The 14794-nt window shown below is 41.1% G+C and overlaps 1 protein-coding gene across 1 annotated transcript; it reads right to left on the reverse strand.

Moving 5' to 3' along the window:
- Positions 1-6342: 6342 nt before the first annotated feature.
- On the reverse strand, positions 6343-13539 carry LOC104083539 (insulin-induced gene 1 protein). Its single transcript, XM_009587049.1, has 4 exons — positions 13381-13539; positions 12524-12690; positions 11941-12040; positions 6343-8646 (listed from the first exon to the last, which is right to left on the reverse strand). The coding sequence occupies exons 1-4, from the start codon at positions 13537-13539 to the stop codon at positions 8617-8619; spliced, it is 456 nt and encodes a 151-aa protein (XP_009585344.1). The 3' UTR covers positions 6343-8616.
- Positions 13540-14794: the final 1255 nt, after the last annotated feature.

The following is a 14794-nucleotide window of genomic DNA, read 5'->3' on the forward strand; positions in this document are numbered from 1 at the left end:
TTCTGCAGAGCTCCTTGCCAAGGTGGACGAAGTGTCCCCAGAGATGTGCACGGAGAAGTTTGCTTCCCACGCCATTTTTTCTGCAGAGGGAGAAACTCGACGATGTCTTTAGCTCCCCACACCCAGCAAAGAGCCACAACACACAGGGCCATGCGCAGCAGGAGCAGGCAGGCCTGATGTTCTCCCCTCCGATCCCAGGGCCATTGCCAAGACAGCCCCAGAGAGAGATATATCAAAATGAACCCTGGTAAACACTCATCAGCACGGAGACACAGGTGCCACCAGAATAACCTTGTTTGGATAGCACATCTTGCACTCAACTGCTCAAACCAACTTCTCCTGAGCTTGTACCCAGGTTCTGAAGAGGCTGGTGCACACTATTGGCTTTAGGGACACACATCGCTGTCCGACTGAGGCTCAGGAGATGAAGAGCTTGTCTTGGTCTTTGCAGGTCAGGGCCCCACGTAACAGTTGTGGCACTGGGACGGGAGAGCGGAGAGGAATACGCAATGACTGTGCTGATTTCAGACTGGGAATAGATTCACTTTTCATTCTCTCAGACAAGCAATTAGAGCCGTCTCCCCAAGCAGTTCCCACCCAGCAAGGAGTTCCAAAATATGAAAATTCTTCCCTTTCATATTATTTTCCAGATGTTCAGTCTTCACTTCCCTTTATTAATGCTTCTTTTGCCAGGGTGACTCATTTAACAATTAGCTTAGGCATAGGGTGTAGCAGCTGTTACAGATATTACCTGTGCCTCTAAGGCAAAGCTTCTTACCGTTGTTTTTTATCCATCTCTCCTTTCCTTCTAGGCCTTTAATAATGTGTAAAAATATCTTTAAATTAATGGGAAGCTCTGATTCCTCAACCAGGTCAACAGATGGCTCATTTGGACCTGCCTTCAATTAAGCAGGTGGAACATGCCCAAGGAGCAGGCAGGCAAATGCAGCTGTTCTTTCCCCAAGTCCCACTGCAGATCTGCTGGGAAAGACTCACTCGCCAGCTCCTGTGTGAGGCTACTTGTTCTATCAACCTCATAACTCTGAGTTCAAACTTCCCTCACCCGGCTGCACCTTCCAGGAGATTGCTCCTTCTCATGACCATGAGCTGAGGGTGTGATGACGCTGAAGTATCTGTCAGGGTCTACTTCCAATGTTTGATTGTTGGGCAAAATCCTGAAACCCTGGTATTTCTCAGCTTAAACATTCATCGACATCTTTGGTTCACATATTAGTGGACATTGAGGGTGGGGTTCAAAACTTGAGCCTAGTGCCATCTGAGATGTCCTACATTGTCTGTGTGGCCTTCAGCTGCCGCTCTTGGCTATGGGTCCCCTGTGCCCAATCCATCAGCCCCATAGGGATGCCTTGAATACCCTGGGGTGTCTAAAATTATTGAAGATGTTTGTGTTTTGCAAATGGGTCTCACCAAGAGAACCACTGGTCCCCAGGTCATATCTTCAAGCCTGTATTCAGTAAGGACTCATTCGTAGCATGGTAGGACTCTCATCCCAGCAGCACTGCAAGCTGGTTGAGTAAAGATGAGGTAAAAACTAAGCAACAACGTCAGGATCTGCCCTTGGTGACACCAAGTGCTTTCTTCGCATGAAAAGAAAAAATCTGATAAAAAAATAAGTAAAATAATCAGGACTGATTTATCCTGTTAGATACCACTACTATTTTCTTCCACTTGCAGCTGATAACTCTTACTACTGTCTGGCTCTTTTCCTGATGTTTTTATTTGCTTTTACTCAACTTGTTCCAAGATAGCCTTAGGTGAAGTGCTTGGGAGGTGACCCGTGGGAGGTTTGGTAGGAGGATTATTCAACGGCTGACCTCCAGCCCTGAGCCATGACGGTCGCTGCTGCTCCACTATGGCTGTTGCTCCCTTCTGCGAGTAGAACATCAGACCTGAAGCTGCGTGTGGTGCTCAGCGCATCTCCAGTCCCACTGACTTCACCTACGATACACCTCATGTCCCTCGGGTTTGAATCCTTTCTGGGACCAGGACTTCACTGACTGCACTGGGTGCTTCGGTAAAGCAAGGAAAAACGTTTAAAACCAGAGCTTGCAAAGAAGTTAATTGCTGCAGAGTTCTGCGTGGAAATGAATGAGCTCTGCTGGTCTGGACAAGACCTCTGTTGCACAAGAGAGCCCCTGAGGTTTTGATTTCTGCCGTGTTTACTTTGCTAATGCTGGGTAAGTCAGCAGGGTGTGTACTCCTGGAGATCCTTCCCTAGCTCAAGCTCTGCATCTCTGTTAGCTTCGCAGAGATTTCGGGACTACACTGTCTGATCCTTGCAGGGCAAAATTTGGAGTGGGCTTGCATGATGCTGGCTGAGATGTGTTGCACCTCCATTCCTACACCAGCTCGCTTCACCTCTTCCACCAGCCCAGCAGCAGCAAATTTCCTGGAGAAATCAGAGCCCATTGCTCAGCCCACCTAGTGCCCAGGCTCCTACGCTATGGGGTCCTGGTGCAAGAGCTCAGCAGCACAGACCCCCACCAGAAGGACCCTCCACCCCTCGTCTGCCAGCTGCACACCAGGAGTGATCAGGGATCACAGACAAGTTTTCTTGCTTTTGGATGACATCAGGTTCAAATTATACCCAGCATTAAATTCAACAGTAGCTTGTTTTTTATAAAGCAGCAACAGTGCAATAGGTACTGGTATTAAAAACTGAATGATGACTTGTAGGTTTCAGAGTTAACACACAGCCTGAGGTATCCCATCTCCAAGAGCTGCTGTTTGAAATCGCGACAGTCTCCAGTACATGACAGCTACGTAGCTGGCACTGCAAAGCTGCTCTTCTGAGCCGGGACAGAACAGGTGAGAAAAATTTGGGTTTTTTTCTGTTTTTTTTTTTTTAAAAAACCCTTCGGTTCATCTCCTGAAATGCAATTGTCAAAACAAGGCAGAGATTCTGCAGAACAACCCGGCTCCCTGCTTGCTCCCCCAGGCACCGAGGTGGGGGATGCGGGTCCTTCCAGCAAGCAGACGTTTTTATTGTGGAAAGAGGTTCAGAGGCAGGCAGGAAAAGAGGGGGAAAAAAAGCCTTGAACAAGCAGAGAGTAAAGTCTGAGAATTAAAAGGTCCAGACAGCGCAGCTTGCAGACCGGAGATCCAGCACTGGTCTCTGCTGCCTTTCAAGCCACCGTTGGGGTGGCATGGAGAAGGATGAAGTCCGAAGGGTGATGAAGCCAGTGTTGAGCCTGGAGGAGGCTGTTTAACCGAGAAGGGGTGTGAAGGAAGAAGAAAGTTATTAACCCTGGGCCAGGAAATAAAAGATTGATGAGGGTGGCAAGTGAGCAAGGAGATACTTAGTAAAAGTGAACAGGAATTTTTTGAAAAACCTTTTTTTTTGCCAAAAAATGCTGATCTATCAAAACAAAAGATAATTCCTAAACCAACACATTCTTATGCATTTCTGTAACATGAAAAATAACTTGGAAAAAAGTTTGGAAATTGAAATTGCTCATCCCATTTTTATAAAAAAGCGTGGTTTAGATTTTTGAATTGGTAAAACGTTGTACTGTTAAACAACTTGGAACGAAAACAGGTCAGAATCAAAACAACGCATTTCAAGATGGCAACAAGTGTTTCAGTTGACCCAAACTTTGTGCTTGGAGGTCTCGTCTTCACGCAAAAAAAATAAGGGTCTGGTCTTGTTTTTACTGCAGTCGGTGGCAGATCTCCCACCGCCACCTCTGATAGAAGACTTTTGTTGTCACTGGAAGACATGAACAGATAGTGCCATGTTTGGGCAGTTGCCCTCACATACATGCCAGCCTGTAGCAACCAGAAGCAACGTGAACCCACAAAGCCCCACATCATGGGCCAGACCGATGGATTTCAAGTGATGAGCTGAGGAGCACCGTAACGTGTCCAGGAAAACCCGAACCTCAGTGACCTCTCTCAGTGATCTCACCATCTTCTGTTCCTAAATGACCTGTTTGTAACGTAACATCTCCTTTGTGTCCAAGCCCAAGGTTTAGGAGTCTCCCTGGCAAAAGGGATCACAACCCCCTTGTTCAATCCTATACATCCCCACAATTCTTTGGTGATGGGTAGGAGAGGCTGTAGGTACTGCTGGGCACGTTCCCAGTTGGCTGTGGGCCCTTCTGCATTGCAGGATGAAGTCCTCTCCAAGCTGTGGTTGTCCCAAGCCAGATTCTGAAATGCAGGAGCATGTGATTTTCTGTCTGATGGTAAACTGGAGAGAAAGGGTGGAAAAAACTTTCCTCTCCTCCATCCTCCCCAGCAAAATGCAGGCCAGCTGTAATTTGTTCTGTGACTGTTACAGTTCTCGCTGTTTGAGCTACTCAGCTGCTTTTGACCAGTTAAAAAACAAATAATCAACAAACAGGAGTACAAACAATAGTCAACATCTATTGCTTTTGGGAGGAGGAAGCTTGGAGCATCCCTGGAGCAGCTACAGGAGTTCTTCCCAGCTCTGAGCCACACCAGGCTGGCCCGAGAGATACTCACCTGGCTGCCACAGGGCAGTGCTGGAGCTACGGGTCCCAGCAGAAAATGATGTAGCGGTGTTTGATTTCTGTGCAAAAATGCTGATTTGTAACTGGTATTTTAATCCCTAGGAAACATAGCAAGTTGGTGTAGCCCTTGTCTGATACTTAATATAACAGTATAATAGCACTCAAACTACTTAATACACAGGCATGCCTTACTGTAATAGAGAAAACATGATTTGCAGCTGGAGAAAAACTTTACTGAGTAAAACTCATGTAAGCTCTGACCCTTTAGGACTTTTTGGGCAGTAATGCATTATTTATCGAATTTATCATACGTACTTTGAATTCTGTCTTTGAAAGTTAACCAGACCAGGCCAGTAGCACCATCACAACCTACAAACTTTCTTATCACACAGATAGGCATGAGGACTGTGGTTTTATTGCATATATAATTCACCCGTCCCCAGTTGTAGCCCATGAAGACAGAACATCATCACTGCACAACAGGAGGATTCAAATGCAGGGGGAGGACTCCAAACTAGGTATGGAGCAACTCATGCGGTATTTCATTGCCCAGAGACTATAGGTTCCCTTCTTGACCTTTTAGCTGGAAGAACCTGTGATCACCCATACCTCTCACAGGTTTCCAAGACAGGGCCCTCAATGATCTCTTACATAAAGTATGTTTTGTTCAATTAGTACAGCATGTAATGCTTTGTTCTCATGAATTTTGGAGCTACTCTGATTGCAGTAAGGCAATTGAGACTTAATTTCATTATTCATCTCAATATGTTCCTGTTGTATTCAGAGAACAGACTATGGGCCCTCCTGTGGCTAATTTAGCACCTGCAAATCCCCATGCTTAAAGCCAAAGGCTGAATGAATTTGCAGGAACTATGCACAGGTCAAATCATCATTCTTGCCAGGAAGACTTTTTTTTTTTCCTTTAGAAACTTTGTACATACATTCCTGTCTCAAAAGGAGATCATCATGTCCTAATTCTCCAAGACCAGGCTGTATCCCACATTTTTTTTTTTTTTAAAATAATATATATTTATTTTTAATTCCTTTTGACAAGATCTGAGCAGAGTTTAGGGGAAAGCAAGGTACCTGGAGGATCTGGGCCATCCTCAGGTTGGAGCTGTTAACAGCTACCTCCTCAGCTGCCATGGAGCACGCACTGAAGTTAAGCAAGCACAGGCTGTTTAAGTTAAAATAGTTAAGAAGTTCCTAATGAAGCCTTTTTCACCTAAGCCAACAGACTCTGTACTGATATGGATGAAGACTGATCAAAAAGCCATTCTACCATTTCCACCACAAATGCAGCAGCTTCTAGAAGTCCGAAATAAATGTTTAAGTGCAGTAAAATGGAAGACTTTTTGTCTAAATTTGCAAGCTGCTGCCCTCCCTAAATCTGATGATGCAACAGTTTTAGAATTGCTTAGCCTCATCAGCCGTGCTTAGTCATTCTTACAGTCTGAACTCTTTAAGATGCTTCAGAGTTCAGTAGCCATTACTGCAGGTAACCCAGCCTCAACAGGAATTTGCATGTTTACCCTACCCCCCCCCCCCCCCCTCATTATGAATTTCAGCATCTTGGAAGACAATCGTAGTAAGATTCTGTACCTTAAGTCACATAACCATAACATACACTGATGCCGCTTTCTTGGCACAGTAGCAAGACTATTTTTCTTCAGCTGTATAACCCAAGCTGGAAAGCCCTCTAAAAGCTGACCTCCAAATTCAGTTTAGGATTTTTTTTTTAAACCACTGAGGATGCATGACTGAGTATTTGTTATGCGACCATAACAACTGTCCTTTTCAAGAAAGATTCCTGCATAATGTGAATACAGAGAATCCAAGGCAAACATGACTTGATCTTAAAACTTTAATAGTAAAAAAAGTGTAAAATGAAACACACCGCTGAAAACTTATCAGTAAGAATGAGAATTTATGTGTTCAAATTCAGAATAGTGCAAATTTTCTTCACTTCCCTCCTGACTCTTCCAAACTTAAATCACTTTGGTTAAGATACTCAGAAGTATTGGCAAAAAATGAACTTTTGACTTACATTTTTGGCTGCATTATTTCTAACACATACAGATTTAGTTTCAGTCTTTACAAATAAATCTTAAATACTTCTCTATTAATCAAACAGCTGTAGAGATCACGGTCATTCTTTACTTATATCTGGTTTTATAAATATTTTGAAATTGGTTTCAAGATGATTACAAAACTGTCTCCCCAGCAGGCAGGATACTTTTTAGGACAGCTGATCCAGTCCTGACCTGAGGACCTAGTTTCTTCAAGTAGTCCTACAAAATGTGATTATTTAGGTTTTAAACGTTTCAGGAAGGATCTTATACCAATGAAATTACTCTTGATTTACACCAAAGCAAGATTAGAACTGGGGTCCCCTCTGTAATACAGACTTTGTGCTAAACTTTTCCTGCTACAAAAAAGCACAAGCAGCAGTTATAGCATTCCCTTAGAAGAGTGAAAACAGCCAGAACACTGCTACCTTGCCTCAACATCTTTTTTGATGGGTCAGTCTTTAACCAATGCCTCTAACTATATCTGAAGCCATGTAAGATTGGAAATGAACACAAAAAAATTGCATAATACAAAAAGGCAAATCCATAAAAGTTTACAAGTACACCATAAGCACAAAATTGGAGTATTTCTAAAAATTTGGGTTCAATACAACAAAACTAACTTTACTAGTTAAATAAATTATTGCTCCATTTGACTCCATGCAGCATTGAAATGAACTCAGAACCCTTTTCTCTTTAATCTCTCATAAGGAATGATCGATATTGAAGAGAACATGAGGCTCAGATTTACTGTACATTGCACTTCAACTTTAAGACCTAATACTTGCTATTTAGGTCTCCTGTGGTCTAAGCTATCAAATGAATACGTTGTGCTCACCAGAACTAAGTATTAAGAAACACCAAATGTTTAATGTAGTGACATAAGCACTTTTTTTTTTTTAAGAAGGCAATCACAGATTGCAAGTTCTATAGGGTTGTGAAAAAACAAGTAGTGATCTCTTTCAGAAACTGAACTGAGAAAACAAGCTGTTTGCTATTCTTCACATACAGTTTAAATCACATTTTAGGCCCACTTCTGTTTCCAATCATTTCAGTCAAAACCCTGACTCAAACAGAAGCAAGAGCAAGGACACCTCTAGGAGGAAACTGCAGATCTAAGGAGTTGGGGGCACATACTCAATGGCCAAGCAATGCCCTGCAATGCACGTTTTCTCAGTGACACCAGACATTTAAGATACCTAAGACCTCCTTTGGTGAGATACTGATTTATACGTCTAATATTTAGCAGGAATACCCATGCACACTTAAGATTTCTTACTGAATTGGGGCCAGAACTTGATTTTTGCAAATCTGACTGCAAGCTTCAGAAGTAATGAAGTTTCCAGTCAGAATTTCCTGATAAAGTTCATGTTAGAACAAGATTGTCTCTAGTGTTCACTTATCGTACTGAAGTAATTCAGAAATTCCAAACTAAGTGACTTCCAACCTTTCGTCCCTTCAACCCTCTCCACCGTCAAAGACAGAAACTTAATGCAGCATTGCAAGTAAGGGTATGATTCCTTCATAAGACTCCTAAAAGCATTAGTGCAATGCCTTTAATCTGTTTCGATCACTCTTATTTTTAAATAACCCTATCTTTTAGAGATTTGGATAAATACTATTCCTATTAAACCATACTTCATCATTGTTAAGCACCATCAATCTACTTCCTTTGGGCACTGATACAAGAGCTTGTAATTAAATTTCAGTTTCAAGGCTTTAAAATACGGCAGCTGCTTCAATAACTTACATTGGAATCTAATACTTGGAAAACTGCCACGTAGCCTGAACAGTTGTATGCAACTTGGTGTTAAACTCTTCCAGAGAACAGCCATACGCAAATGCTTATGCAGTAAATCAGGGTAAGATTTCAAGATAAGCAGTTAATTTCACTTGGCTATTCTAAGAGTGGATTAATATTTTTTCCACAAGTCATTTGTGCAGTGAGCCCATAAACAGATTATTTTTTCTAAATAATCTTCAATTTAAAACAGGAACACATCTTCGTAATGTTGTTTTCACACTCGCACTGTGCTCTCTTCTTCAAAGATTTAGTCATTGTGTGGTTTCTCTGGAATACCCTATGGATAAAAAACAAACACGTTATATTTGAATGCCATCTGGTAAGTGACTACACTATGCAATATTTTCAATTATTAAATAGTCAACTCGCTTCATTCAGGCTGACAATGACCTAGCAGACATGGCTTCTTATAAAAGCTCAACAAGGACGTGCTCCTTAACTGTGGACAAAAAAGTCCCTATGGGTCTGTGCTGCCTCAATTAGTGCGTCTGATAAATCCATCTATCAATCGCACTGCTTTTGATAAGACTTTGTTAGCTTTCCTCCCTATCTCAGTTTATTTCTTAGCAGAAGGTACACAGTGCTTCACTTAATGGGCATTCATTTAGTTTTTTTAACAGCCCTCTTTCAAATGGTCTTCAAGCATAAGTTACTTTATTTTCCAATCAAAGCCTGGTATCAGATAACTTACTCATTTCCTCCTAAGTCCCTTTTCTAGTATGAAATCCTATAGTATGTCAGTGTAAGAAATTTAACCAACTTTTCTTTAAAACAAAGCTTGTAATATGTTCTCATTCTAGAGCCAAAATGCCCATGTATTTGCAAGTACTGAATGCGTTCACAATTATGTAGCCTCAAGCAGTAGCAAACAATAGAGATTTGTGAGGTCCAAGTTCTGAATACCACCCTAGCTTGCCAGATGTTGAGAATGATGACTACAACTCAAATGAAATGTTGCCATCCATTTAACCCAGCTGATGAGCACTGACTGAGCAACTTTAGGTGTCATAATGAGCAGCGAGAGCTGATGGTGGCAGCAGCACCTTCACCTTTTCTTTTGAAATCAAGCCATTACAGAAAATGTTGGATTTCATCCTCAAGCTGATAGCAAAAAAGCCTCAACAAACAAACAAAACCCAAACCCCTCTGCTAACAGCAGGTTTCCTTAAAGGTAACACTGCACTTGGTTACTGCATGTAAGCTCACTTGAAATCCAGCGATTGAAAAGCAGCAAGCACCTCCCAGCTAAGGTTTCTCAGGATGGGAGGGGATGTCTCAGGGACACTTCTCATTCTACTTCTTCTAATTTCTTTTCTAACTGCAAAATCTAGGCAGGGGCTGAGGAAGAAGCAAGGCAACTTTACACCACTAGAGTATTTCCACAGGTGCCGCCTTCTACTCTAGGCATGCCCAGAAAAATCTACTGTTTGATCTGCAACTGCCACATGCAGCCAAACAGCTCAGGGACTACAGGAGAATATAGCTGCAAAAATAACTGTTTTATTCAGGTTTAGTTTAAAAAAATGCAATGTTCCATCTTCTTGCCAGATTCACAATGGCTGACAAAACAGACTGATGCTTTTGGGTCACCTCTATAGAAGACAGACCTAGTTGACTGAATGCTACCATTCTATTTTAGAAGTGGAATCTTTTGAATTTCCAGCACTAAATGCTTCGCAGTGGCTTGCAGAAGTGTTCCCATGAAAAGGTTGGGCTTTTCCAAGTTTTTCCAGACTAAGCAATGGTAATGTAGAAACACATGAGAGGATATGTCTAGATAACCAGAACAGAATGCTTTGCCTTGCCAACTTCCCTCTTTCTTTGTCAGGAAGATGACAAGTTTGACAGGAAAGTTGCAGGCAGGAGCCAGTCTCATTTTAACTACGTTCAGGTGAGATGCCAGGTGAAAAGAAGTCAAAGGAAAAAAGAAAAAGTCCTATGTGCCTAAATTAATTCTAGCTCTTTCTTCTTTAAGGCTCCCTTCCTTTGCTTTCTAACATAAGAAGCATAGAACTAGAAGTACTGCATATGCCAACATGAAATACAGAACTGTAGCATATAACTGACTATAATTTTATTCTGACACTCTGCTTGCAATAGCAAAGTTCAAATAAAACTATATATTAATATATATTTTTGCTAATTATACAGTAATTACCATTTATCTCTGATGTGAGTGGCAAATTTAAAAAGAGAAATTATACTCTCTTCCCGCCATACATGTAGTCCTAAGAAAAAACACCTGCAGATAGTATGTACACTGGGATTTGAAGGGGGAGTAGCGAGCTTATATTTTGAAGAACCTCAGGGCAAACCAAAACTGACTGTGAAGTTAGGATTGTGACCATGGTCCCGGGAAATCTGTAACTTGGTATCAAGTAGCATGAAAGAAAAACCTCAAGAACAGGAGTAGAATTGCCCCATGCTTTTTTTTTTTTTTTTTTAAACAGCCCTTTCTACAAGAGGTTACTGTTAATTTAGTGTTACTGAGAATCAATACTAAAGAAATTGATCTTTAATGTTAGCCAGTGGTGGTCAAGCAATATGGCTCTCTTCCCCAGCTTGTCTGCAAGCCTGTCCATCTGCAGCATCAAGTTCGAACTATCCACATTAGAAGTACATTAGCATCCATCCACTGGGTTAGCAAGGCTAGGCGGAAGAGACAGAAAGCCTGTTCCAGGAAAGACAGCTAGCTTTAGACTAATCTTTTCACTCATTCGTGGCTCAGTCCCAAAAAGCAGTTCTCCCCCTTACTAAACAGTTTAGAGACTAATATTTCAGGAACTCCCAAGTCTACAAGTGCCCTTCCCTCAGTAAAAATTAAAGGCACCTAAACCACAGCAGCCTCAGAGAAGTTAAATACTAGAAGGATGCTTCCCAGGATAAAGGACTTATATAGCAAAGAAGACAGAAGTTAAATCAATACAGTATTAATTATTACTATCCATCAGTGTCAGAACACTTTTCACAACAAGCCTTAGGCTGATGTGCAAGCATACAGCCAGGTTTACTCTTAAGCACGCTACAAGGAAATAATTGATTAAGAACTTAGCAAATGAGATAGTAAATTATACTATATTATCCCATATATGGAGTGATACTTGAACTACATCTTAAGTGACCAGAAAGAGCGTATTTGATTCTAGAGTGGTGGAATTTAATGCTATATAGGGACATTTCCTTTCATTTACATAACAAAAATGCTTTACTGCATAAGTAATTAGAAAAAGCCCATCTGTGTCTCAGTTTTCTAGCTACCTTAGATGCTAATTCAAAGTACTGACAGAGCAGAAGTGATTAAGATTCTCACCAGAAGCAGCGCACTGATTCCAGTCTTATTTAGGCTGTTGCTGGAAAAAGTTAAATACAGAAGATACTCAAACACTTACTAAGACAACTCCCACTCTACTGGCAACACAGGTTGTACGCTTACATTTCAACTCTTGGGAAGATATCTGTTTATCTTTGTCAATTTGTGAGTCATACCCTTAAAGGCATAGTTTGTTCTTGGACTAACAACAATGGAAGGTACTTGGATTGTTAAAGGAAATGCTAATTATACAGTAATTACCATAGCCAGTTGGCGTCCTATGTTTCCTACAGTCACACCTCCTGAGAAAAATATACATGGAAGCCAAGAACGGATGTAAAGAAAATCTGGGGATGTATACCTAGTAAGCAAAAGGAAGTAAGTTAGAGACAAATTATTCTCATTACCTCACATACTGTTAACAAGATGCTATAGAATTGCCTTCCTGGGCCCAAACAAAAAACCAGTAACATAGGAGAAGAAATTGAGAGACCAAATTAAGTCTGTTAACTTAGTAAGCTTATAAAACCCAATGTCCTAGCCAGCAAAGTTTAGAAATTCTCTCTCCTGAAAGCCAGTTAATGATGTACCAAGCCAGCAGAAGTTCAGTTTGCTGAGCTGTTACCATTTCAACACACATCCCAATTTGTCTGCTCCCCACCCTCCACCCCCAGTTCTCAACCTGATCATTTGGAACAACTGGACAATTAGCTGCCTTAGACAAACAAAATGTTTTACTATAAGTTATTAAAATATTTGGCATATTCTAACTCCCAGTGCATATGCACCCCTGTTTTTAGTTAAGACAAGAGAATTGAAATACTATTTTAAAAGCATAACTTACTGATAAACACCATTATATACAAGAAACTGGGTTATCAGAGTCGCTACAAAGGCTATTGTAATTCCAAGTCCGAGACCACTTCTTGAACGATCAAACGTCCACCAAAGTCCCAGTGATAATGCTGCTAGAGTCAGGGACAGCTGGACGTTGTTTGCAAAATCTAGTTTCTGGAAAAAGCTGTTAAGGACAATCCTTTTAAGTCTGGAAACATGCTGCTGCTGAAACCGAACAATAGAGAACTCAAACTGAAAGTGAGCATGATTCTGTATCTCTAAACACAATACATTAAGGATCTGGTTTTCAGACCTGCCGAGCAATCATAGCTCTTGCTATCTTTGACTGGAGTGTGAGTGCAAAGGCAGCATTGATTTTTGTCACACTGAGCATCTAAAGAATATACTATATTGTAATTTATTTAACTTTTATGGATTTTTGTCTCAAGTAACCCAGTTATCCCTGCTGATTTAGGTTTTCTGCTCAAACCATCATTATTCAACACAAAGAACACTCTTACTGAACTAGTGTACTTCACTAGTTAATTGTGTTAAGTATTAGATGGAGACAACATACAGATTAAAATAACACAACTTATACTGTTATACTTGCAGTTAAACCAGACATACTATGATGCCTACCGCTCCCCCCTCCCAGAATCCCCTCCCCAACTACTTTTAAGTGAACTGCGTTATCTATCTTAAAGTAACTACTGCAGTGTACTGCAGGTCTCACAGAAGTTTATGACTCTGCCAGTAGCACCATCCTTACCTTTGTAATTCTCCCAGACGTGAATGGGAGAGACTGTTTCATGTCAACAGACTAAGCACGTTGAGCAACAATGTAAACTAATTCAAGGATACAGCACTTGCATGATTAATGCCAACGAAAACTGCTATACATCGCATTACGCTGGCCCACTCTCTCTTGAATTTGTGTGGTTCCCCAAGGTGGCTGTCAATGCAGGGATACAGCAGGCCAACGACAGCTGCAAGAGAAGTAACACTACTTGTACTAACCATTATACGATTACTTCAATATTACTAAATATTAGTTTGGCAAATAAGTGCTTGACAAAGTAGCAAGGTGCTTATCATGCTACTGTAAGCCTGATGAAGAAAAGACAATTATTACCCTCCCCTTTAGAAAAGAATATTCTCTAACAAGCAATATTCTGTTTCAACCTTTAAAGCAGAGATATATATTGTGATGTTAAGGTAGCTGACTTCAAGATCCTTTTCTCCCGTGAGCATATCTCATTTGACATCCTGAGCAGATACTTGTTTTGCACCAGTAAATAACAAAGCATTACAAAAAGCCAGTGAGGAATGGAATATGTGTTTATTGCTCACGTGCAGGGCAGACAGTTGTATGAACTTGACTCATTAGCTGCGCATCAGGCCCTGAATAAAGTATTTGCCTGGACTCAAAAGTTTCGTGGCAGAGCTGCTTTCTCTCCTTCTGCGGGGCTGTAAGTCAGCCTATGCTGCCATCCCAATCAGATGAATTTTGATACCAAATAGCAGCAGAGCTGAACTGAAAGAAGCACCTGCCATCAGTCATATTTATGTCAGGGCAAAGTAACTACTCATACGATTAACCAGACAAAGTTTTTATCCTTATATAGCATTTTCTCAGCCTTATCAGTCTGCAAATTGGTTGCAGAAGAAAAACATAGGCTGGTGTTAGCTCAGTTGCTAGCACAAACACTAGGTGAGTTTCATTCTTCTAAGCCTTGCAACTCCATGTGTTGTCACCAACTCCAGGGTGACATGCTGCTTTAACTGTATGTAACATGTATGTTTGTTTCCTTTCCTACCCCTTTTTTTCCCCTCCTTAAACTCCTAAGAAGAATAACTTCTACGTTAAGAAGGCTACAAGACATACTATTTTAAGAAAAACATGTGATCTGATGCTGAAACAGTTTCATTATTCTGATGCCAGTTACCAGGACTTTAACCTTACGATGACAGCTAAATGCCAAAGTTTAATCCAACTGTGACAGGCCTATGAGAACTCTCATTGAACCATATCTTGTGGCATTCTCTTTTTACTACGCAGTTTATCTTTCATTCACGTTTATGGTTTACCATTCATACTCCCTTACTATGAGGTACAAACAGCACACGACAATATCACTGCGTTAAAAAAAAACCACGGGAAGAGTTGTTTAAAGCACTTTCAACGCAAATTAAAAAGGATTACGGTGGGTTTATTTGCTAAGTTTTAACGCCTTTTCAACCCCCAACCCTTCATCGAGGCCTTTGTTTTGTTTTG

Source organism: Fulmarus glacialis, unplaced genomic scaffold, assembly GCF_000690835.1.
Source record: "Fulmarus glacialis isolate BGI_N327 unplaced genomic scaffold, ASM69083v1 scaffold20121, whole genome shotgun sequence".
NCBI classification, from domain to species: Eukaryota; Metazoa; Chordata; class Aves; order Procellariiformes; family Procellariidae; genus Fulmarus; species Fulmarus glacialis.